Source organism: Coregonus lavaretus (genome assembly GCF_964263955.1).
Source record: "Coregonus lavaretus genome assembly, chromosome: 16".
Classification (NCBI taxonomy): domain Eukaryota; kingdom Metazoa; phylum Chordata; class Actinopteri; order Salmoniformes; family Salmonidae; genus Coregonus; species Coregonus lavaretus.
Window position 1 is genome coordinate 10,944,148 of NC_140003.1, and position 23,549 is coordinate 10,967,696.

The following is a 23,549-nucleotide window of genomic DNA, read 5'->3' on the forward strand; positions in this document are numbered from 1 at the left end:
GTTCAGGTGATCACCTAATCAGTACCTAATTCAGTAGAATGAGGTGTGCCTGTGTTGGAATTCAAAAGACACTGGAATGGAAGTCATACATGTAGAGATGCTGATTTAAGAAACATTTGCAGTGGTCTCTTAATTTCTTCCAGAGCTGTGTATATGTGTATATATATATATTTATTTTCTCCTCCCCATTTTAGAATAAGGCTGTAACGTAACAAAATGTGGAATAAGTAAAGGGGTCTGAATACTTTCTGAATGCACTGTATGTAAATTAGATATTTCTGGATTTCATTTAATACATTTGCAAAAAAAAGTTTAGATTTTTTTCAATTTTGAATTCAAGCTGTAACACAAAATGTGGAATAAATCAAGAGGTATGAATACTTTCTGTAGTCACCATACATTTACATACATTAGTTGTTCAGCAGACACTTATGCAGAGCGACTTATAGGAGCAATTAGGGTTAAGTGCCTTGCTCAAGGGCACAGACAGATTTTTCACCTAGTCGGCTCGGGGATTGGAACTAACAACCTTTCTGCTCTTAACTGCTAGGCTACCAGCCCCCCATGACATTTACATCCATTTAGAGCCACCCATGACGGGTACATCCATGAATGTATAGGCAAACTGGAAAATGTATATGGCAGCAACCTTGACACACAGTGTATGAATAAAATTGATTGCACTAGCTTCTTTGATAAGTGAATCAAAACTAAAACATTCTTGGGGCAATGCCAGAAACAAGCATGATACAACACATTTGAAAACTGAAATATAAAAGTGTGTGTGTTTGGGCTTGGTCACGCTTAACAGTCCAGGAGGCTGCTGAGCCAGCTGTGGTCAAATGTTTTCACTCTCCTCAGTTCCCTCTCCTGGGCTTTGGTGAGAGCTGGTGCCCCCAACTCCTTGGATGGGCCCCATGCTGCCGACTCCCCCTGACGGGAGTCTGCTTCCCCTTCGGAGTCCTCTTCCTCTTTCTCACTCTCCATTTCCTCTTCTTCAGGTTCTTTTTCCTCTCTTCAGCAATTTACAAACAAAACAAAACAAACACATGTAAGTGGGGCGAGAGCCCTCAGCGCAGGGCTCGTGACCAAACATGATTAAACAAGTAATCCAAAATATTAAACAGTCAGCATAAAATTTGATTTTCCATAGTATTGTCTAGCATATGGGTGAGTTTTGACCCAAAGCGCATTATCAGCCCGCTTTCTCAAGGAAGTGAGATGTACTGTTTGTTACTGTACCTATGTAACCTTTTAGGTTTAAGATTATATTGACAGAACAAATTCTCACTTAAAACAAAGACCTGGGGGAGTCCACGAACTGGACTCTACCCACACACTCATACATACATCCCAACACACACACAACATGCGCACACATGCATACTGATGCCACACACCACATACGCTGCTGCTACTGTCTATTATCTATCCTGTTGCCTAGTATCTTTAACCCTACATATATGTACATATCTACTACAATTACCTCATATCCCTGCACATCGACTCAGTACTGGTACTCCCTGTATATAGCCACGTTACTTTAACTCATTAGTGTTATTCACTGTGTATTTATTCCTCGTCACTATGTCTGAATTTTTTCTCTTGATCTTTAACTCTGCATCGTTGTCAAAGGACCCATAAGTAAGCATTTCACTGTTAGTCTACGAAGGATGTGACATCAAATTTGAATTGATTTGAAAAACAAATCAAATTTTGTTATGGATCCTTTAGGTCAGCATTTGAAAAAAATGTGGCATATTGTTGGTTTGAAAAACATTTCAAAGATGAACAAGAAAATGAGTGTCTTCAGCCTTGCTGCCAGGACCAGAGCATTCTCTCCCATCAGGCCTTTGGCTTAGTGACCCTTGACCCTGAGCAATGTCAACACAGACACCATGCTTACTGGATGTCATGCAGACAGTCACCTGACGTCATCTGAGCGCGACATGTTGTTGAAAGCTAAAAGCTGAACGAGAGACCACGGTTTATTGTTTTTGTAAAGCTGACAGTGTTTTTATATACACTTTTATTTTGGATACTGCCACTCTGTTGGGCTTAGTTGCTGTGAGCACTGCTGTCTGTCCCGGGATCCTGCCAGATTCCGCACAGGGGGAGAAACACGTAAGCCCAGCTAGCCTAGCTGGCACGGCGGTCTCAAATGGAGGTCGCTAGTGAACGTTTCCAGCCCTACAGGAGCTGCGTTTATTCCGGGACAATGTGGACCGCGCTGACTTTCAATGTAGCAACTGCTTGCTTGCGGAGGACTACAGGGGCGAAGTGGCTACTCTTAGCAAGCAAGTAGCAAACCTACACAAGCTACTGGGGAATCCACGCCCGCCTACTTTTTCTTTTTCTTCCACCCCAGTAGCCGGACGCCACTCTGGTCTGGTGGAATTGTTGCCGCTGTGTCGGTTCTCCACCGCCGACTGGCCGGTGCTCAGCAGGGATCCATCCCCGAAGGGGTCTCCCCCTTCCCTGGTGAACGGAGCTGTTCTCGACCCAACCAACCAGCCATGGAGATATGTCACTTGCCGTGGAAATCAATGAAAGCGTCCTCTGTCAACGGGGGTCTCCTTGGAGATGTTAAGGCCGGACCTGACACAGACCAGAAACAGCTTTGCCGCCCTGGATCCAGAGGTTCCGGTGCCTTCTTCCTGAGAGACCGGCCCATTCAACATCACCAGCAGCTCTATGGTGAGAAACATCTCAATTCCCAATGCAAAAACCCTGTGCTACCCAGGAGCATGAGTACAGGACATCACAAGGCTGCTTCCGACTGTTCTACGACAGATACCAGGAGCTGACGCTGTCATAGTCCATTTGGGGTCAAACGACATCAGGAGGGCTAGCTCGGAACATCTGAAAAATACTTATTTCCCTCATTAAAATGCAAATCAATTTATAACATTTTTGACATGCGTTTTTCTGGATTTTTTGGTTGTTATTATGTCTCTCACTGTTCAAATAAACCTACCATTAAAATGATAGACTGATCATTTCTTTGTCAGTGGGCAAACGTACAAAATCAGCAGGGGATCAAATACTTTTTTCCCCCCTCACTGTACATGGTTATAACATCTGCCGAAAAGACAGAAATGCCAACGGGGCGGTGTTGCGGTCTATATTCAGAACCACATTCCTGTAAAGCTTAGAGATGATCTCATGTTAGATACTGTTGAAGTAATATGGCTCCAGGCTCATCTGCCTCACCTAAAGCTCATTCTTGTGGAATGATGCTATAGACCACCAAGTGCTAACAGTCAGTATCTGGATAATATGTGTGAAATGCTTGAAAATGTATGTGATAGAGAAGTATATTTTCTGGGTGATCACATCTTTACTAATGCTGCAGAAATTTGCTTTAAAGCAGTATCCAAATCCATAGGATGTAGTGATCACAATATAGAAGCCATATCTAAGAAAACCAAAGTTCCAAAGGCTGGGCCTAATATAGTGTATAAGAGGTCATACAAGAAGTTCTGTAGTGATTCTTATGTTGATGACGTAAAGAATATTTGCTGGTCTGTGGTGTGTAATGAGGAGCAACCAGACGCTGCACTTGAAATGTCTTATTCCAGTTACTAATAAGCACGCACCCATTAAGAAAATGACTGTAAAAACTGTTAAATCCCCTTGGATTTAAAAATTGTATGGTTGAGAGGGATGAGGCGAAAGGTAAGGCAAATAAGTCTGGCAGCCCAGATAGGCAACCGTACTGCAAATTAAGAAATCATGTGACTAAACTAAATAAAAAGAAACTATACTATGAAACAAAAATAAATTAAATAAAGAATGATAGTAAAAAGCTTTAGAGCACCTTAAATGACATTTTGGGAAAAAAGGGAAACTCGGCTGCATCATTAATTGAATCAGATGCCTCATTCATCACGAAACCCACTGATATTGCCAACTACTTCAATGACTTCTTCATTAGCAAGATAAGCAAATTTAGGTATGACATGCCAGCAACAAACGCTGACACTACACATCCAAGTATACAGTGAGGGAACAAAGTATTTGATCCCCTGCTGATTTTGTATGTTTGCCCACTGACAAAGAAATGATCAGTCTATAATTTTAATGGTAGGTTTATTTGAACAGTGAGAGACAGAATAACAACAAAAAGATCCAGAAAAACGCATGTAAACATTTTTATAAATTGATTTGCATTTTAAATGAGGGAAAAAAGTATTTGACCCCCTCTCAATCAGAAAGATTTCTGGCTCCCAGGTGTCTTTTATACAGGTAACGAGCTGAGATTAGGAGCACACTCTTAAAGGGAGTGCTCCTAATCTCAGCTTGTTACCTGTATAAAAGACACCTGTCCACAGAAGCAATCAATCAATCAGATTCCAAACTCTCCACCATGGCCAAGACCAAAGAGCTCTCCAAGGATGTCAGGGACAAGATTGTAGACCTACACAAGGCTGGAATGGGCTACAAGACCATCACCAAGCAGCTTGGTGAGAAGGTGACAACAGTTGGTGCGATTATTCGCAAATGGAAGAAACACAAAATAACTGTCAGTCTCCCTCGGCCTGGGGCTCCGTGCAAGATCTCACCTCGAGGAGTTGCAATGATCATGAGAACGATGAGGAATCAGCCCAGAACTACACGGAAGGATCTTGTCAATGATCAAGGCAGCTAGGACCATAGTCATCAAGAAAACAATTGGTAACACACTATGCCGTGAAGGACTGAAATCCTGCAGCGCCCGCAAGGTCCCCCTGCTCAAGAAAGCACATATACAGGCCTGTCTGAAGTTTTCCAATGAACATCTGAATGATTCAGAGGAGAACTGGGTGAAAGTGTTGTGGTCAGATGAGACCAAAATCGAACTCTTTGGCATCAACTCAACTCGCCGTGTTTGGAGGAGGAGGAATGCTGCCTATGACCCCAAGAATACCATCCCCACCGTCAAACTGGCTTCCTCACCTTGTCTCCTTCCCTTCATCTGCTCTGATGTGTCAGAGCAGGACTGGTGAAAGGGTCTGCTAGGGCAGTGTTTCCCAACCCTGGTCCTCAAGTACCCCCAAAAGTACACCATTTCGCTGTAGCCCTTGACAAACACACCTCATACAACTCATTGAGGGCTTGATGATTAGTTGAATCAGGTGTCCAGGGTTACAATAAAATGTGTACTGTTGGGAGTACTCGAGGACCAGGGTTGGGAAACACTGTGCTAGGGTGTAAGGTCATCGTCACCATACCACTTTGACCTCTCCATTGTTTTCAGGGGAATGTAGATTAACCTATTCATTGTGATTCTATGTCAATATGTCATTTTCTTTTTTACACTGTATGCCACAAACCATTTTCTTGTCTGGAACAATAAAGTAACTACTAGTTACTGGACTCACCTGGCAGAGGAGCTGGAGATGAGCAGGGAGCGGACGAACATGGCGCAGAGGAACGAGGCTGAAGGCAGGACGTGGGCTGGGGTGTGCAGCAGCTGAGGGAGAGAGAGAAGAGTGAGTTATGCGGAGGTCCTGATGCTTATTGCTCACTAACTATGTCCTTCAGGGCAATGATCAATACCCTGGTCTAAAATGTTTTAAGCTGGGTTCTTGAGAGAATCAAGTAAGTGTTACCAGTATACATTTACAATTATTAGCCAATAAAACATTTATTGATTAACTTTCTGGGAATGTTTGCAGACCAATTCGTCTCACCTAGCATCTAAAGTGAGCTCAGTAGAGTCAGTAGTTCACTGCTTGGAAGTATACAAATACTTGGCACATTATTTAAGCCTTCTAGCAAAACTAAACATGAACTTTGAGGTCCAACACTGCAGAATGTAGAAACACTGGCTTATTTACAGGTCAGCAAATTAACAGCCAGTGAACATTGCATGAATACACACACCTCCTTGATGGCAATGGAGCCCTGTGGGAGCTGAGTCCTTTCTGCCATGGGATTGGGCAGCACTTCCTGCTTCTCCAGTTGCTGCATTCTGTGTTTCCCTAGCAACAGGTAGAAAGGCGTCACGGCAACACTGTCGTCTACCACGAGCTGAAAAACACCCCAAAAACAAATAGTCAGAACTGACGCAGGGAATGCTATACATTGTTACAGAAATAAATTACTAAATGAACGACAATATGTTTCGCAACCGTTTTGGAAAAAAGTGGGATTGTACCTGTTTCCTGGATGCCAACAGTCTGTCCTCCTCAGTCTTGGTGCTAAATGTCAACAAATCCTACAATGGAGAGAGGATGTCAGACAGAACTCTGTGGTTAGTTACCTGCCAGTGGAATAAGTAGTAAAACCCGAGCATGCGCCATCACCCCAGATTAACGGTTTCTTTACTTTCAATGTAATTTAGTAGTTTGGGGGAACTTATCACTTCAAGGTTAGAATTGGAACACAACATGTCCAGTCCTTTAATCTATTAGTGGTGACAAAGGAAAGGAGACGAGGAGAGGAAATCATGAGTCTGGAGACAGTGTGTATTATATATTCACCATGTGTTGGGTGACGAAGTAGAGCTGGGATCTGTTGAGCCACTGCGTGCGCTCCTCGCAGCTCTCCAGCATCTGGTCGCGCGGCGCGAAGACGGCGTGCTGCACCTTGCCCGTGCACAAAGCCTTCTGGGAGTAGAGGGGCCGTGGCTCGCTGGGCTTGAACACAAACACTGGTGGGAGGAGAGGACATTGATGAGTGAAGCCCATTTTACCTATTTAGATTTGGACTTGGTTGGGTCTACCGTATGACAAGGCTACAGCACATACAGTTGAAGTCGGAAGTTTACATTAGCCAAATACATTTAAACTCAGTTTTTCACAATTCCTGACATTTAATCCTAGTAAAAATTCCTTCTTTTAGGTCAGTTTATTTTAAGAATGTGAAATGTCAGAATAATAGTAGAGAGAATGATTTATTTCAGCTTTTATTTATTTCATCACATTCCCAGTGGGTCAGAAGTTTACATACACTCAATTAGTATTTGGTAGCATTGCCTTTAAATTGTGTAACTTGGGTCAAACATTTCAGGTAGCCTTAAGCCATTTTGCCACAACATTGGAAGTATGCTTGGGGTCATTGTCCATTTGGAAGACCTATTTGCGACCAAGCTTTAACTTCCTGACTGATGTCTTGAGATGTTGCTTCAATATATCCACATCATTTTCCTTCCTTATGATGCCATCTATTTTGTGAAGTGCACCAGTACCTCCTGCAGCAAAACACCCCCACAGCATGATGCTGCCACCCACGTGCTTCACGGTTGGGATGGTGTTCTTCGGCTCGCAAGCCACCCCCTTTTTCCTCCAAACATAACAATGGTCATTATGGCCAAACAGTTCTATTTATGTTTCATCAGACCAGAGGATATTTCTCCAAAAAGTACGATCTTTGTCCCAATGTGCAGTTGCAAACCGTAGTCTGGCTTTTTTATGGCGGTTTTGGAGCAGTGGCTTCTTCCTTGCTGAGCGGCCTTTCAGGTTATGTCGATATAGGACTCGTTTTTACTGTGGATATAGATACTTTTGTACCTGTTTCCTCCAGCATCTTCACAAGGTCCTTTGCTGTTGTTCTGGGATTGATTTGCACTTTTCACACCAAAGTAAGTTAATCTCTAGGAGACAGAACGCATCTCCTTCCTGAGCGGTATGATGGCTGTGTGGTCCCATGGTGTTTATACTTGCATACTATTGTTTGTACAGATGAACGTGGTACCTTCAGGCATTTGGAAATTGCTCCCAAGGATGAACCAGACTTGGAGGTCTACACATTTTTTTCTGAGGTCTTGGCTGATTTCTTTTGATTTTCCCATGATGTCAAGCAAAGAGGCACTGAGTTTGAAGGTAGGCCTCAAATGATGTCAATTAGCCTATCAGAAGCTTCTAAAGCCATGACATCATTTTCTGGAATTTTCCAAGCTGTTTAAAGGCACAGTCAACTTGGTGTATGTAAACTTCTGACCCACTGGAATTGTGATACAGTGAAATAATCGGTCTGTAAACAATTGTTGGAAAAATTACTTTTGTCATGCACAAAGTAGATGTTCTAACCGACTTCCCAAAACTATAGTTTGTTAACAAGAAATTTGTGGAGTGGTTGAAAAACGAGTTTTAATGACTCCAACCTAAGTGTATGTAAACTTCCGACTTCAACTGTATTATAGAATACCTAGGGGACCCTGCCATGTGCAATTAGCTAAGCTTTGGGCCCATGCAGTGTGTGTGGCAAACATAATATAAGCCAAACTAGGCAAAATAGTTATGTTGGTACTGGTAGCTAGCACCAGAAACTAGGTAGCACTCACAGTCTGAGCTGCCAGATTGATTGCAGAAGGCAGCCATGTTCTCAGACAGCGGGTCGGTCTGGAGCAGGCTCACGTCCATGGGGGTACTCCACTCCACTGAGATAGAGAAGAAAACAGAGATACAAATGTAGAAAGAGAAAAGTTAGGTTTATGGATTGAACAGATTTGTTTTATTTTTTTGTCATGGATGTGTTGCTTATAGGACAGTTGCACACAAGCACACACGTCAGAGCAACATCTTACGTGAGCAGGTGAGGAGGTTCCAGCAGCAGAGTTGGTTCTTGGTGCTGGTCCCCAACAGGTACTTGGAACAGCTTAACCGTCCAAAACAAAGGTCCCTGGTGGATCAAAAGAGTCTGTTAACCTTCAAACCCTGTCACCGGTCTCTTACCGTACTGTCAAAGTTCCCCTGAATATACCACCACCCACCCTCCAAACATATTTCACAGGATTAGTGGCAAGAAGCTTTTCCACACCAGAGCTCCAACTACAAATGCAGTCACCTGAAATAATTTAAGTTCAGACCACATGTAAACACCGAACAGAAAATCCATAGGAGGCGGTTACACAATGGGCAGCTGGAATAACGGCGCAGAGTCCCAGTGCTTGACTTCCACAGCCATCTGTACCAGCAATTGCCTACATCCCTCTGAGCACATACGAGGCAGAGATATCCCTATACAGTGCTGTGAAATAGTATTTGCCCCCCTTCTAATTGTCTACTTCCACATATTTTTTTATACTGAATGTTATCAGATCAATTTTGGCCCACTCGGCCATGCATAACTTCTTTACCTCAGCGACATTTGTGGGTTTTCAAGCATGAACTGCTTGTTTCAAGTCCTGCCACAACATCTCAACTGGGATTAGGTCTTGACTGACTAGGCCATTCCAAAACATCAAATCATTTTCATTTATTCTTGATTGTGCGTTTTGCATTGTCTTGCTGCATGACTCAGCTGCATCCCTAAACCATCACACTACCACCACCATGCTTGACTGTTGGTATAAGGTTCTTACTGTGAATGGTGTGGCTGTTGAACAAGTTGAGGAGACTAAATTACTTGGCATTACCTTAGATTGTAAACTATCATGGTCAAAACATATAGATTCAATGGTTGTAAAGTTGGGGAGAGGTCTGTCCGTAATAAAGAGATGCTCTGCTTTTTTGACACCACACTCCAAAAAGCAAGTTCTGCAGGCTCTAGTTTTGTCTAATCTTGACTGTCCAGTCGTGTGGTCCAGTGCTGCAAGGAAAGACCTAGTTAAGCTGCAGCTGGCCCAAAACTGAGCGGAACGTCTCGCTCTTCATTGTAATCAAAGGGCTGATATAAATACTATGCATGCCAGTCTCTTGGCTAAGAGTTGAGGAGAGACTGACTGCATCACTTCTTTTTATAAAGAAACATTGTGTTGAAAATCCCAAATTTTTTGCACAGTCAACTTACACACAGCTCTGACACACACACTTACCCCACCAGACATGCCACCAGGGGTCTTTTCACAGTCCCCAAATTCAGAACAAATTCAAGAACGCGTACAGTATTATATAGAGCCATTATTGCATGGAACTCCGTTCCATCTCATATTGCTCAACAGCAAACCTGGTTTCAAAAAACAGATAAAGCAACACCTCACGGCACAACGCCTCTCCCCTATTTGACCTAGATAGTTTGTGTGTATGTATTGATATGTAGGCTACGTGTGCCTTTAAAAAATGTTTTATGTAGTTCTGTCCTTAAGCTGTTCTTGTCTATTACTGTTCTGTATTATGTCATGTTTCATGTTTTGTGTGGACCCCAGGAAGAGTAGCTGCTGGTTCTGCAACAGCTAATGGGGATCCTAATAAAATACCAGATACCATTACTGTGAAATGCAGTGTTTGGTTTTCGCAAGGACCCATGTCGTCCAAAAAGTTATACTTTTGACTCATCTGTCCATAGAACAGTCTTGATGATCATCCAGTTGCTTCCAGGTGCTTGAGTCAACTTTTTGGATGAGATGGGTCCCATTATGTCTGGCGAAAACCAAACACTTCATTCCACAGTAAGAACCTCATACCAAACGGTCAAGCATGGTGGTGGTAGTGTGATGGTTTGGGGATGCTTTGCTTCCTCAGGTCCTGGACGACTTGCCTTAATAGAAGAAACCATGAATTCTGCTCTGTATCAGAGAATTCTACAGGAGAATGTCAGGTCATCCAACAGAGAGCTGAAGCACAGCTGAGTCATGCAGCAAGACAATGATCCAAAACACACAATCAAGTCTACATGAAAATGGTTAAAAAGCAACAAATGTAAAGTTTTGAAGGACCTAAATCCCAATTGAAACGAGCAGTTCATGCTTGAAACCCCACAAATGTCACAGAGTTAAAGCAGTTCTGCATGCAAGAGTGGGCCAAAATTCCTCCACAGCGATGTGAGAGACTGATCAACAACTACAGGAAGCATTTCGTTGCAGTCATTGCAGCTAAAGGTGTCACAACCAGTTATTGAGTGTAAGGGAGCAAATACTTTTTCACAGCACTGTACATGACGTCCTCATGGAGGTAAAATAATTGAAAGTGATATAGAGTTGACTATCAATGTATGCAATGGCTTGGGGCCATTGTGAATACCAGCACTAAAACCAGTTTGTATGAATTTGCAGGCTGCAGCTAGGCAGCTCTGGCATGCAATTGAGTAAGACTCAACACCAAATACTACTTTTCTGCACTCACTGACCTAAGACGTGGGGGGGGGGGGGGGGGCTGTTGCGGGGAAGCGCTTTTGCGCAGCAGGTTCTGACTCCCAAGTTGACATGGCTGGCCAATATAACTTGTTTTTTTTTGTTCCATAAAGTGCACTCATTTTGTGCTAGCGAGGTCAAATATTACAGACTTACAGTTCCTTCAGAAAGTATTCATACACCTTGACTTATTCCACATTGTTGTTACAGCCTGTATTCAAAATGGATTCAATCTTATTTTTCACCCATCTACACACAATAGCCCATAATGACAAAGTGAAAATATGTTTAGAAATGTTTGCACATTTATTGAAAAATAAATACAGAAATCTAATTTACATAAGTATTCACACCCCTGAGTCAATACATGTTACGAACACCTTTGGGAGCGATTACAGCGGTGAGTCTTTCTGGGTAAGTCTAAGAGCTTTGCACACCTGGATTGTACATTATTTGCACATTCTTTTAGAAATTCTTCAAGCTCTGTCAAGTTGGTTGTTAAACATTGCTAGACAGCCATTTTCATGTCTTGCCATAGATTTACAATTTCAATCTTTCAATTTAGGTCAAAACAGTAACTAGGCTATTCAGGAACATTCAATGTCATCTTGGTAAGCAATTCCTTGTGTTTTAGGTTATTATCCTGCTAAAAGGTGAATTGGTCTCCCAGTGTCTGTTGGAAAGCAGACTGACCCAGGTTTTCCTCTAGGATTTTGCCTGTGCTTAGCTCTACTCCATTTATTTTCTTGCTGATGACAAGCATACCCATTACATGATGGAGCCACCACCATGCTTGAAAAAATATGAAGAGTGACATTCAGTGATGTTTGGATTTGCCCTAAACATAAGACTTTGTATTCAGGACCAAACGTATTTGCAGTTTTACTTTATGACTTATTGCAAACAGGATGCATGTTTTAGAATATTACTATTCTGTACAGGCTTCCTTCTTTCCACACTGTCCATTAGGTTAGTATTGTGGAGTAACTATAATGTTGTTGATCCATCCTCAGTTCTCTCCCATCACTGCCATTCAACTCCCTAACTGTATTAAAGTCACCATTGGCCTCATTGTGAAATCCCTGAGCGGTTACCTTCCTCTTCGGCAATTGCGTTGGGAAGGACGCCTATATCTTTGTAGTGACTGGGTGTATTGATACACTATCCAAAGTGTCATTAATAACTTCACCATTTTTTTTTTTTACCCATTCCCAATAGGTGCACTTCTTTGCGAGGCATTGGAAAACCTCCCTGGTCTTTGTGGTTGAATCTGTGTTTAAAATTCACTGCTCGACGGAGGGACCTTACAGATAATTGTATGTGGGGTACATAGATGAGGTAGTCATTCAAAAATCATGTTAAACACTATTATTGCGCACAGAGTGAGTCCATGCAACTTGTGACTCGTTAAGCACATTTTTACTCCTGAATGTATTTAGGCTTGCCATAACAAAGGGGTTGAATACCTTATTGACTCAATACATTTCACCTTTTCATTTAATGAATTTGTAAACATTTCTAAAAACATAATTACACTGACATTATGGGCTATTGTGTGTAGGCCAGTGACACAATCTCAATTTAATCCATTTTAAATTCAGGCTGTAACACAAAATGTGGAAATGGTCAAGGGTTGTGAACACTTTCTGAAGGAACTGTATGTACCATGGAGGGTGTTACACAAGTAAACAACGGAAATGGGAACCTAAGTTCATATCACGAGTCATAACTGTTAGTTTAACACTAGGAAAGCCGAGAGTCATTTTTTAAGAAATGTCCCCCCCGTCCTTGACTTTTCCTAAGTAAGTCTATATAACACACTGTCGTTATTAGAAACAGAATGTGTTATAAGCAGTTCTCCCTGCCCGTCATCCAATATCGAAACAAATTTCACGGAGTTAGCCTACAGACAAGATAAAATTGACAATACATTTACATTTTAGTCATTTAGCAGACGCTCTTATCCAGAGCGACTTACAGTTAGTGAATATATACTGGCCCCCCGTGGGAATCGAACCCACAACCCTGGCGTTGCAAACGCCATGCTCTATCAACTGAGCCACATCCCTGCCGGCCATTCCCTCCCCTACCCTGGACGACGCTGGGCCAATTGTGCGCCGCCCATGAGTCTCCCGGTCGCGGCCGGCTGCGACAGAGCATGGATTCGAACCAGGATCTCTAGTGGCACAGTTAGCACTGCGATGCAGTGCCTTAGACCACTGCGCCACTCAGGAGACTCACAAGTCTGATGGGAAAGAATATATTCAATTCTATATGAAGAATCTGATGAACAGCACAGCTTGGAATAGACATGAATTGCAGCAGCAAAAAGGGACATTTTAAAATTATTCTACAGAGTCAAAAGCAGGTAAGACGGTTTGATGTCTATATAGTATTAAAGAGAGCAGGTTCTGCTGTTTCTAAATCACCTCTCCTTGCCAAACAACTCTTAAAGATTACCCGTTGAGCTCCATTTCAAAATCTAACTTTTTGGCAGAATTAACACGATTTAATGCGCTCCCGGTGTGCACTGCAACACACCAAGCATAGTAATATATTTAGACTGAAAATACTGTATGCCACTCTGTTCTTTTGAAATGCATAATGTTCCTTAAGACATGCCCTTAACGAATGAATAATGAATTATCTTTGTTATGGTGTTTATTTAATGGACTTTAAACACTTGAATTGTGGTGTTTCGTTTGTACATAGCCTACAGTTACATAAACTAATAAAAATGCTAGTGGTCCAATGAGGCCTAGACTTTTCTAGTGTCAGGCCATCTTGTTTGTCGATAGACTGCTACATCTGCTAACATATTCGTTTTTTGTTAGAAAAGTAATTGAAATGTCTGCTCGTTTCAATAGTCGTGTGTGTTTGTGTATACTTGTATCAGTCTGTGAATGTTTGCAAGTGTGTGTGTCCGTTTATAAGCGTGTGTTCTGACCTGATGGCCCCTGGGGGCTGGGACAGTGTGGTGAGTAGCTCCCAGGAAGCAGGGCTCCACACAGTCACCACTTCCTGGAAGCCGACGGCCAATAGGGAACCGTCAGCCGAGAAGCAGCAGCAGCCGGGCTTCAGGAGATGATACCCACCCACAAAGTCACATGACCAGAAGGCGCCCTCTGCTGGTCATCAGACGGATACAGAGAAAGGAAAAGCCAGGGAGAATGTTAGAGCATCAATTTGATTTAGCTCATCAATACCTTGATTAGGCAAATCATGTGTCAGTCTACAATAACTAGCAGGTCTCCAAGGCCCTATTATATAGGCAGACTTGCCAAATCCTGGCCATAAGGCTCAATGATCCAAACCAAAAATCAAACCCCGTAGAAAGAACCACCTCGGGACTACTTACCCTTGGTGTCTGAGTGGTCTGCCAGCAGCCAGGCTTTGAAGTGGCCGTCGAGGCTAGTGGTTACCAGCATGGTGGTCTCTGGTGAGGGGCTGAAGAACATGGCTGTAATCCGGTCCTCGTGGGGAGCTGTGACTGTGGTGTTCAGCACAAAACTACAGAGGGGGACGAGGTAGGGTGGAGAGTGGGTGAAAGATGGACACCACATAATTAAATATATCACAAATTGATCAGGGTTACAGCCAAATGTATGAACAGCAATAACTAAGGGGCATGTTATGGACAAGCATGACAAAAATGCCACAACATGTTGATATGAAGACATGTACATCATGCAACCAGGCTTATAAATAAATAGTACCTCTGAGTTAGCTTGTCATACGCCCACAGCTTCAAATTGACCTCTAGCTCAGAGCCTTTTTTTCTCCTCTCCTCCACTGTAGCAAGCCAGTCACCGTGGGTGTCAAACGCCGCCTTGACCACCTCAAACTGGTCCAGACCCTCCTCGTGGATGTACTCCTGCTGTACTATGTCCAACTGAAGGTAGAAGAGAAATACAGTCAAATAATTTTCATTAGCTTGATAAGAGTTCATTCATTATCAAATAGTTCAATTTTTTGCTCATGACAAATGAGCAAAACCAGACCTCCAAGACTCATCAGGCCATAGAAATTAGAATGGATATTCAAATAATTTTGTCATTCCATTTCTACGAGTCATGCGGCAAAGTTCAAGAACATTCATAGGTAACTCCCTGGCCCAAGTTTACAAGGACAGTGTATCGTGGTTTTTATTGACAGCTCCTGTAGATAAAGACGTGCTTACGTTGTAGAGTTGCTTGTCGTGGTGGAGAGAGTAGAACTGCAGGTGACCTGGTTTCCCATTGAGCACCAAAGCTTTACTGCGCGGGTCGATAATTAGGTTGGTCCACACACCCTCGCCTTTGACCAGCCCCTGGATGACGGCCGACACTTTAACACAACTCTGAATGATTGTGATCTCTTGAGAGAGTGACCGAGAATCAGGGAGAGAAAAAATGGGTTAGGTCTACAGACTGAGCGCTCAATATTCCTAAAACCTTTCTAGCAGTTGACAAAATAACGTACAGAGTGAATACGTATGGCCGCTGTCCCTTGTAAGTGTGAGACTTAGGATCCTGACCCGATTTAAGCATCCTTCCTTGAAGAATCACTGATCTAACGTGATTGGATAGGTGCAAACATGGATTCGGTACATAGCAGTGACCAATCCAGTCATGTCAGATCAGTGATTACTTCAAGGGAGGGAGGAGAGATGAACCGTGAAATTATTGTAACAGGGTGTAACAGTCCCTACTGTTGTCAGAGTGCGAGGTGCAGAACAAGGAACCGTCAGGTGACACGGCTGTGTGTGAGATGGCGGCGCCCAGGCGCGGCAAGAAGTCCTTCTGGTTCTCCTGTTTGTAACGCCAATGGACCAGCACTGACTCTATGCCCCCACTCAGAAGATTAGTACCTACAGAACAGGAGAGGAAACAAAGAGTCACGCCACTGGTCAGAATCCTTCCACCATGAAAACAGTTGGCATAGAGCAGTGGTCCCCAATTACATTCAGCCGGGATAATATTTTTTATTGAGCGGATGGTCGGGGGGCCGGAACGTCATAAATAATTTGACACTTCAAACTGACCGCAAGAAGCCCAAACAGATATAGTATGACAAAAACAATAATTTCAAACATTGATTACATTTGGATACGAGCACATATAATAATACATTTAATTTGTATAGTGCTTTTCATTAGAAGGTTCTCAAAGCTCTACTGAGGAAAAAAATTAAAACAAACTAGGCAAAAAAAGAAACGTCCTCTCACGGTCAACTGCGTTTATTTTCAGCAAACTTAACATGTTTTTTTTTGTATTTGTATGAACATAAGATTCAACAACTGAGACATAAACTGAACAAGTTCCACAGACATGTGACTAACAGAAATTGAATAATGTGTCCCTGAACAAAGGGGGGGGGGGTCAAAATCAAAAGTAACAGTCAGTATCTGGTGTGGCCACCAGCTGCATTAAGTACTGCAGTGCATCTCCTCCTCATGGACTGCACCAGATTTGCCAGTTCTTGCTGTGAGATGTTACCCCACTCTTCCACCAAGGCACCTGCAAGTTCCCGGACATTTCTGGGGGGAATGGCCCTAGCCCTCACCCTCCGATCCAACAGGTCCCGGACGTGCCCAATGGGATTGAGATCCGGGCTCTTTGCTGGCCATGGCAGAACACTGACATTCCTGTCTTGCAGGAAATCACGCACAGAATGAGCAGTATGGCTGGCGGCATTGTCATGCTGGAGGGTCATGTCAGGATGAGCCTGCAGGAAGGGTACCACATGAGGGAGGAGGATGTCTTCCCTGTAACGCACAGTGTTGAGATTGCCTGCAATGACAACAAGCTCAGTCCGATGATGCTGTGACACACTGCCCCAGACCATGACGGACCCTCCACCTCCAAAATCGATCCCGCTCCAGAGTACAGGCCTCGGTGTAAAGCTCATTCCTTCGACGATAAACGCGCGGATCCGACCACCCCTGGTGAGACAAAACCACGACTCGTCAGTGAAGAGCACTTTTTGCCAGTCCTGTCTGGTCCAGCGATAGTGGGTTTGTGCCCATAGGCGACGTTGTCGCCGGTGATGTCTGGTGAGGACCTGCCTTACAACAGGCCTACAAGCCCTCAATCCAGCTTCTCTCAGCCTATTGCAGACAGGCTGAGCACTGATGGAGGGATTGTGCATTCCTGGTGTAACTCGGGCAGTTGATGCCATCCTGTACCTGTCCCGCAGGTATGATGTTCGGATGTACAGATCCTGTGCAGGTGTTGTTACACGTGGTCTGCCACTGCGAGGACAATCAGCTGTCCGTCCTGTCTCCCTGTAGCGCTGTCTTAGGCATCTCACAGTACGGACATTGCAATTTATTGCCCTGGCCACATCTGCAGTCCTCATGCCTCCTTGCAGCATGCATAAGGCACATTCACGCAGATGAGCAGGGACCTTGGGCATCTTTCTTTTGGTGTTTTTCAGAGTCAGTAGAAAGGCCTCTTTAGTGTCCTAAGTTTTCATACCTGTGACCTTAATTGCCTACCATCTGTAAGCTGTTAGTGTCTTAACGACCATTCCACAGGTGCATGTTCATGAACTGTTTATGGTTCATTGAACAAGCATAGGAAACAGTGTTTAAACCCTTTACAATGAAGTGAAGTTAATTTTATTTTTACGGATTATCTTTGAAAGACAGGGTACTGAAAAAGGGACGTTTCTTTTTTGGCTGAGTTTACATTTGGAATCAAGGCAGGTAAAATAGCATTAGTGGGCTAGGTGCTAAATACATTTTAGATTGGGACTAGGACTATGAAAAATAGTCTATAGAAGTGGGTTTTAAGGCCATTTTAAAAGTTCAGAGTGATTGAGCGGCTCTCAGATGGTCAGGGAGAGCATTCCATAGGCGAGGGGCAAGGAAGCAGAAGGCTCGGTCCCCCATAGTTCAAAGAAATGTCTTGGGGACTTGAAGCAGTAGGGAGTGGCTGGAATGCCTCTATTTATGCGTCGGAATACTTGGGAACAGATTTCCTAAATTAAAATAACTTTCAGCTCATTTTCTGGTGATTTTACTGTCTTATGTCCAACAACGGAATATGTAGTAAATTCAATTCAATTGATTGGACATGATTTGGAAAGGCACACACCTGTCTATATAAGTTCCCACAGTTGACAGAGCAAGTTTGGAACCACCAAGACTCTTCCTAGAGCTGGCTGCCCGGCCAAACTGAGCAATCGGGGGAGAAGGGCCTTGGTCAGGGAGGTAACCAAGAACCGGATGGTCACTCTGACAGAGCTCTAGAGTTCCTCTGTGGAGATGGGAGAACCTACCAGAAGGACAACTATCTCTGCAGCACTCCACCAATCAGGCCTTTATGGTAGAGTGGCCAGACGGAAGCCACTCTTCAGTAAAAAGGCACATGACAGCCCGCTTGGAGGTTGCCAAAAGGCACCTAAAGACTCTCAGACCATGAGAAACAAGATTCTCTGGTCTGATGAAACCAAGACTGAACTCTTTGGCCTGAATGCCAAGTGTCATGTCTGGAGGAAACCTGGCACCATACCTACGGTGAAGCATGGTGGTGGCAGCATCATGCTGTGGGGATGTTTTTCAGCGGCAGGGACTGGGAGATTAGTCAGGATCGAGGGAAAGATGAATGGAGCAAAGTACAGAGAGATCCTTGATGAAAACCTGCTCCAGAGCGCTCAGGACCTCTGACTGGGGCGAAGGCTCACCTTCCAACAGGACAACGGCCCTAAGCACACAGCCAAGACAACGGCCCTAAGCACACAGCCAAGACAACGGCTTCGGGATGTCTCTGAATGTCCTTGAGTGGCCCAGCCAGAGCCCGGACTTGAACACGATCTAACATCTCTGGAGAGACCTGGAAATTGCTGTGCCGCAACGCTCCCCATCCAACCTGACAGAGCTTGAGAGGATCTGCAGAGAAGAATGGGAGAAACTCTCCAAATACATTTACATTTTAGTCATTTAGCAGACGCTCTTATCCAGAGCGCATACATTTTCATACAGGTGTGCCAAGCTTGTAGCGTCATACCAAAGAAGACAAGGCTGTAATCGCTGCCAAAGATGCTTCAACAAAGTACTGAGTAAAGGGTCTGAATACTTAAGTAAATGTGATATTTCCATTCTATACATTTGCCAACATTACTAAAAACGTGTTTTTGCTTTGTCATTATGGGGTATTGTGTGTAGATTGATGAGGGAAAAAAACAATTGAATACATTTTTTTATAAGGCTGTAACGTAATATGTGCCTTTTACTGAGGAGTGGCTTCCGTCTGGCCATTCTACCATAAAGGCCTGATTGGTGGAGTGCTGCAGAGATGGTTGTCCTTCTGGAAGGTTCTCCCATCTCCACAGAGGAACTCTGGAGCTCTGTCAGAGTGACCATCGGGTTCTTGGTCACCTCCCTGACCAAGGCCCTTCTCCCCTAATTGTTCAGTTTTGCTAGGCAGCCAGCTCTAGGAAGAGTCTTGGTGGTTCCAAACTTCTCAATTTAAGAATGATGGAGGCCACTGTGTTTTTCGGGACCTTCAATGTTGCAAAACATTTTTGGTACCCTTCCCCAGATCTGTGCCTCGACACAATCCTGTCTCTGAGCTCTACGGACAATTCCTTCGACCTCATGGCTTGGTTTTTGCTCTGACGTTCACTGTCAACTGTGGGACATTATATAGACAGATGTGTTTCTTTCCAAATCATGTCCAATCAATTGAATTTACCACAGGTGTACTCCAATCAAGATGTAGAAACATCTCAAGGATGATCAAACGAAACAGGATGCACCGGAGCTCAATTTCCAGTCTCATAGCAAAGGGTCTGAATACTTATGTTTTCGCTTTGTCATTATGGGGTAGTGTGTGTAAATTCATAATGTAATCCATTTTAGAATAAGGCTGTAACTTAACAAAATGTGTAAAAAGTCAAGGGGTCTGAATACTTTCTAAATGCATTGTATATATATATATTTAATTTTTTTGCTCAGAAGACTTGAGGGGCCAAATAAAAAAATCACCCACGGCCGCCTATTGGGGAAGAGTGATCAGAGATGATATGTCTAGGTATAATTCAACAGTTATGAGGTCAGTTGTTACATTACCTTCAGGGGTGAAGCGCAGTGTGTTGACTGCCCCGTGGTGCCAATGCAGGGTGGAGTATGTGTACTCCTTCTTCTGGTTGAAGTTTCTCCTATTAAGACAGGGAAATAATATTGACTGTGAGTGATACCAATCAAGGGTTTCCCCTAGATTTGGTCTTTGGTGAGGCCATGTTTGTGCATGGTCTCTAAGTTCTTCCAGCATCACTCACCACAGGCGAATCTTGCCATCCGCGTGACCTGTGGCAATACAGTCCTCTTTAGGGTGGCACGAGACACAGGTGAAGGCATTCTTGACCCCTTTCTTTATCCCAGACTTCAGGGAAAACCTGTGGGGCACAGAAACAAACAATACAATTGAATGAGTGCTATGACTAAGTGATGAGCAATGTTATCTGGGCAATGTCAAATCCCCCATAAAATACTGTCATGTAATGAATCCTCCTGATGCTTATTAGTGCCCTTTTACAGAGGAGGGGATGCTCAAAACAATGGAGAGGGCTGGCTGAACTCCCACTCCTGACCACAGACAAGCAGAAAGGCCACTCATCCAACAGATAAGCTGCCGTTCAGCGTGTTTGGACTTGTGCTGCACAAACACTAGCCAGAGAGACAACACCACACATTACCATTCATGCTTGCTGTCATTGAAGGGGACAGCCTCCTGATGGGCGAGAATGGTGTTTACCTGTAAGACTTCTGCTTTTTGAAGAAAAATACCTCGAGCTGTAAATCTTTGGCGGCAGCTATGTATTCACCCTGTGAGAAAGAGTGGAGGAAGAAACAAGAGGAGCATTATATTCATTAGCACGCCGTTGTAAATGGTGTTCAGGGGGGTCCCTCCCTGTTTCGGCCTGTTTGTTTCCTAGGAGTACACCCAAGGTTTCAAGTAAAAACCTGCCGTCAATATTGAAGGTGGTAATAAAACATGTCACGCCTTTTTGCTAAACTCAACAATGTGCAAACTATGACAAGAGTGTGCATAAAGATTGTTGTAATGTCTCCTGCAAAAGCAATCATTATGGTTTAAGTATTACCCTTGGATAAGTCGTTTGCTGCCAGAGACTTGTTTGCTACTGGAGTACCTGGTACACGAAGTATAGGCCTACTACACGTACCTCTCTGCCAAAGGAGGCAGCCCCAGGGTGGGGGCTGACATCACAGAGCACGGCCGAGAGCTCTCGTGCCTCTACTTCCTGGTCCCCACTGCGGGGCAGATGAACAGCCACCAGCTGGAACTGCTCTGAAGACACACACCACATACAGGTCAGAGGTCACCCTCTTCAATATTCTAAACCATTTTGTTGAGCAATTCCTTAGAAGTCACCTGACTTAAAAGAACACCTACTGTGACTGCAAAAAGGCACTATATAGGCTAAAGGACAACTGAGGAGAACATGCCAACCCCTGCTTTGCACTTACCATAGCTACACTTTGAAACAGCAGTGATATGTGAACGCTTCCATATAGCCGTTACACAGTAGGTAGAGTAACGCATAGCACAGAATTTTCGAACTACCATTACTTAGCGATACTACCTCAATTCCCGACTTGGAAGACAACATGTCTTCTAAAACTTCCATGTCTAGTTCCAAGGGGTCCGTTTGAATATAGAAAATGCTCCGTTATTATATAAAATGTTTTGCTCCATGAAGTAATTCAACAATGTGTACACCGCCATCTTGTCTATTTCAAATCATCTCATTGATCGAGACAGGTGTCAACATGACATTTGGCACTTTGGGGTGGACACCCACCTGTCTCAATCAATGAGAGACGATGTGAAATAGACAAGATAGAGGCGTACACATTGTTGGATTACTTCATGGATTTAATTTAATAACGGAGCATTTTCTAAATTCAAACGAACCCCCTGCAACTAGACATGGAAGTTTAGAAGACGTGGTGTCTTCGAAGTCAGGAAGTCCTGCCAAGGTTGGTCGAAAATTCTCTGAGCTATGCTTTACACTACCTACTGTGTAGCGGCTGTATGGAAACACTCACATATCAAAGTGCATCTATACTTACCAGAGCTTTTGTAATTTGCCATGGGGACGACGACAAAAACAACTCCTCCATGTTTTTCCGAAACGTAAATGGAGTAGATGGGATACCCGATAATAAAGGTCTGAAAAGTATCATAGTAAGTAATATAAGCACATTTACTTATTGTTATTTATTTTATTTAACTAGGCAAGTCAGTTAATAACAAATTGTTATTTACACATCAAGCAAACAGGAAGCAGTGATTAAAACGGACTTTGGTTTAGAATGCTGCTGTGGCAGTACCTTGATGAGGATGCCATCCGTGAAGTCCCACAATCGGACAGTGCCATCTGCTGAGCACGAGTATACCTGCAAGAGAGTGCAACAATGTCACGTCTACACTCAAAACATTGCAATGAACAAACACTCCTCCGACACCCAACCATAGGAGCGACAACAAACCATGTTTCTTTAGAAATAAACATGTTGCTGATCAGACAAAGTTTGCAGACACATATATATAGCAACTGTATTGACAAACCTGCAGGTGGTTTAAAGGGTTGAGGACAACGCCTGTCACCAGGTCAGTGTGTCCCTGCAAATCATGGATGCATTCCTCTGTGCTGGTACTGTACACTTTCACTGACTCCCCCGCGGCACACAAAAGGAACCTGCCGAAAACGACCGGAGAGAAATCAGTTTACAGACTACGGTTATTCCAGATTCAATGTAGCTAGATGCCTGATTGTTTATTGTGATTAGCTAACTAGCAAGCAAGCTAAAAAGCAAATGCAAGTTTAGCTATCTGGCTGTTTAGCTAACGTTAAACATACCGGTAACGTAAATTAACATTTCATTTTGATCCATAGTACAGTAGCCAGCTAGCTACCTTAGTTGAATCGGTGGCTTGCTAGAATTCGGAAATAAGAGATACGTTTCTCTGCGGTTTAGAATATTGTTAGCTATGTTGTAGCTAGATAACGTTAGTTGGGCAGTCACAAGCTAGCTAGCTAGCAACAGTAGCTAACCAGGGCCACAGTTTGCGTCCATACCATACTTGTGACATATATTTAGTTCAGGTTTAGCTGTCTACTGCAACCAATACATACGTACCTGGAATCATTTGTAAAGACTGGCTCCCTGAAGTTTATTTTGCTACCACCACGGTGAACCATGCGGATATCTGCGTGCTCCACCATCTTTCCGAATTTGAACTATGAACCTTCGCATCTGAACCAACACGTGGCATGCTTCTGTCCTTGTTCATTCAAAGCTGGTGCTTAGTCGCCCTCAAGCGTTCAACTCAAATTACTGCATTTGACTAATATATATATATATACACACACACAGTGGGAAGAACAAGTATTTGATACACTGCCGATTTTGCAGGTTTTCCTACCTACAAAGCACGTAGAGGTCTGTAATTTTTATCATAGGTACACTTCAACTGTGAGAGACGGAATGTAAAACAAAAATCCAGAAAATCACATTGTATGATTTTTAAGTAATTAATTT

At 43.4% G+C, this 23,549-nt stretch overlaps 1 protein-coding gene across 2 annotated transcripts; it reads right to left on the bottom strand.

Annotated features, from left to right (window-relative positions):
• Positions 1-273: 273 nt before the first annotated feature.
• Positions 274-23,266, bottom strand: LOC311144131 (WD repeat-containing protein 75-like). Of its 2 annotated transcripts, none has more exons than XM_084180118.1 (20): positions 23,148-23,266; positions 22,576-22,705; positions 22,338-22,403; positions 22,077-22,176; positions 21,167-21,291; positions 20,737-20,807; positions 20,261-20,377; positions 20,052-20,140; positions 15,687-15,845; positions 15,177-15,352; positions 14,713-14,888; positions 14,355-14,506; positions 13,944-14,121; positions 8,513-8,607; positions 8,270-8,365; positions 6,468-6,637; positions 6,143-6,202; positions 5,869-6,015; positions 5,364-5,455; positions 274-1,015 (listed from the first exon to the last, which is right to left on the bottom strand). In XM_084180118.1, the coding sequence occupies exons 1-20, from the start codon at positions 23,231-23,233 to the stop codon at positions 805-807; spliced, it is 2,496 nt and encodes an 831-aa protein (XP_084036244.1). In that variant the 5' UTR covers positions 23,234-23,266; the 3' UTR covers positions 274-804. The 2 variants fall into 2 exon arrangements, with proteins under 2 accessions (XP_084036244.1, XP_084036243.1); XM_084180117.1 differs by having other exon boundaries at positions 13,944-14,124; positions 23,148-23,246.
• Between the last annotated feature and the right edge of the window lie 283 nt (positions 23,267-23,549).

What these genes read in the sequence shown, in the direction of transcription:
- LOC311144131 (XM_084180117.1), bottom strand. Translation starts at nt 23,233, where the DNA reads ATGGTGGAGCACGCAGATATCCGCATGGTTCACCGTGGTGGTAGCAAA. An exon ending in AGACCACTCAGACACCAAGG is followed by an intron (nt 14,125 to 14,354) that starts GTAAGTAGTCCC and finishes TCTGATGACCAG; the next exon opens with CAGAGGGCGCCTTCTGGTCA. An exon ending in CAGCCCCCAGGGGCCATCAG is followed by an intron (nt 8,608 to 13,943) that starts GTCAGAACACAC and finishes TTGATCCACCAG; the next exon opens with GGACCTTTGTTTTGGACGGT.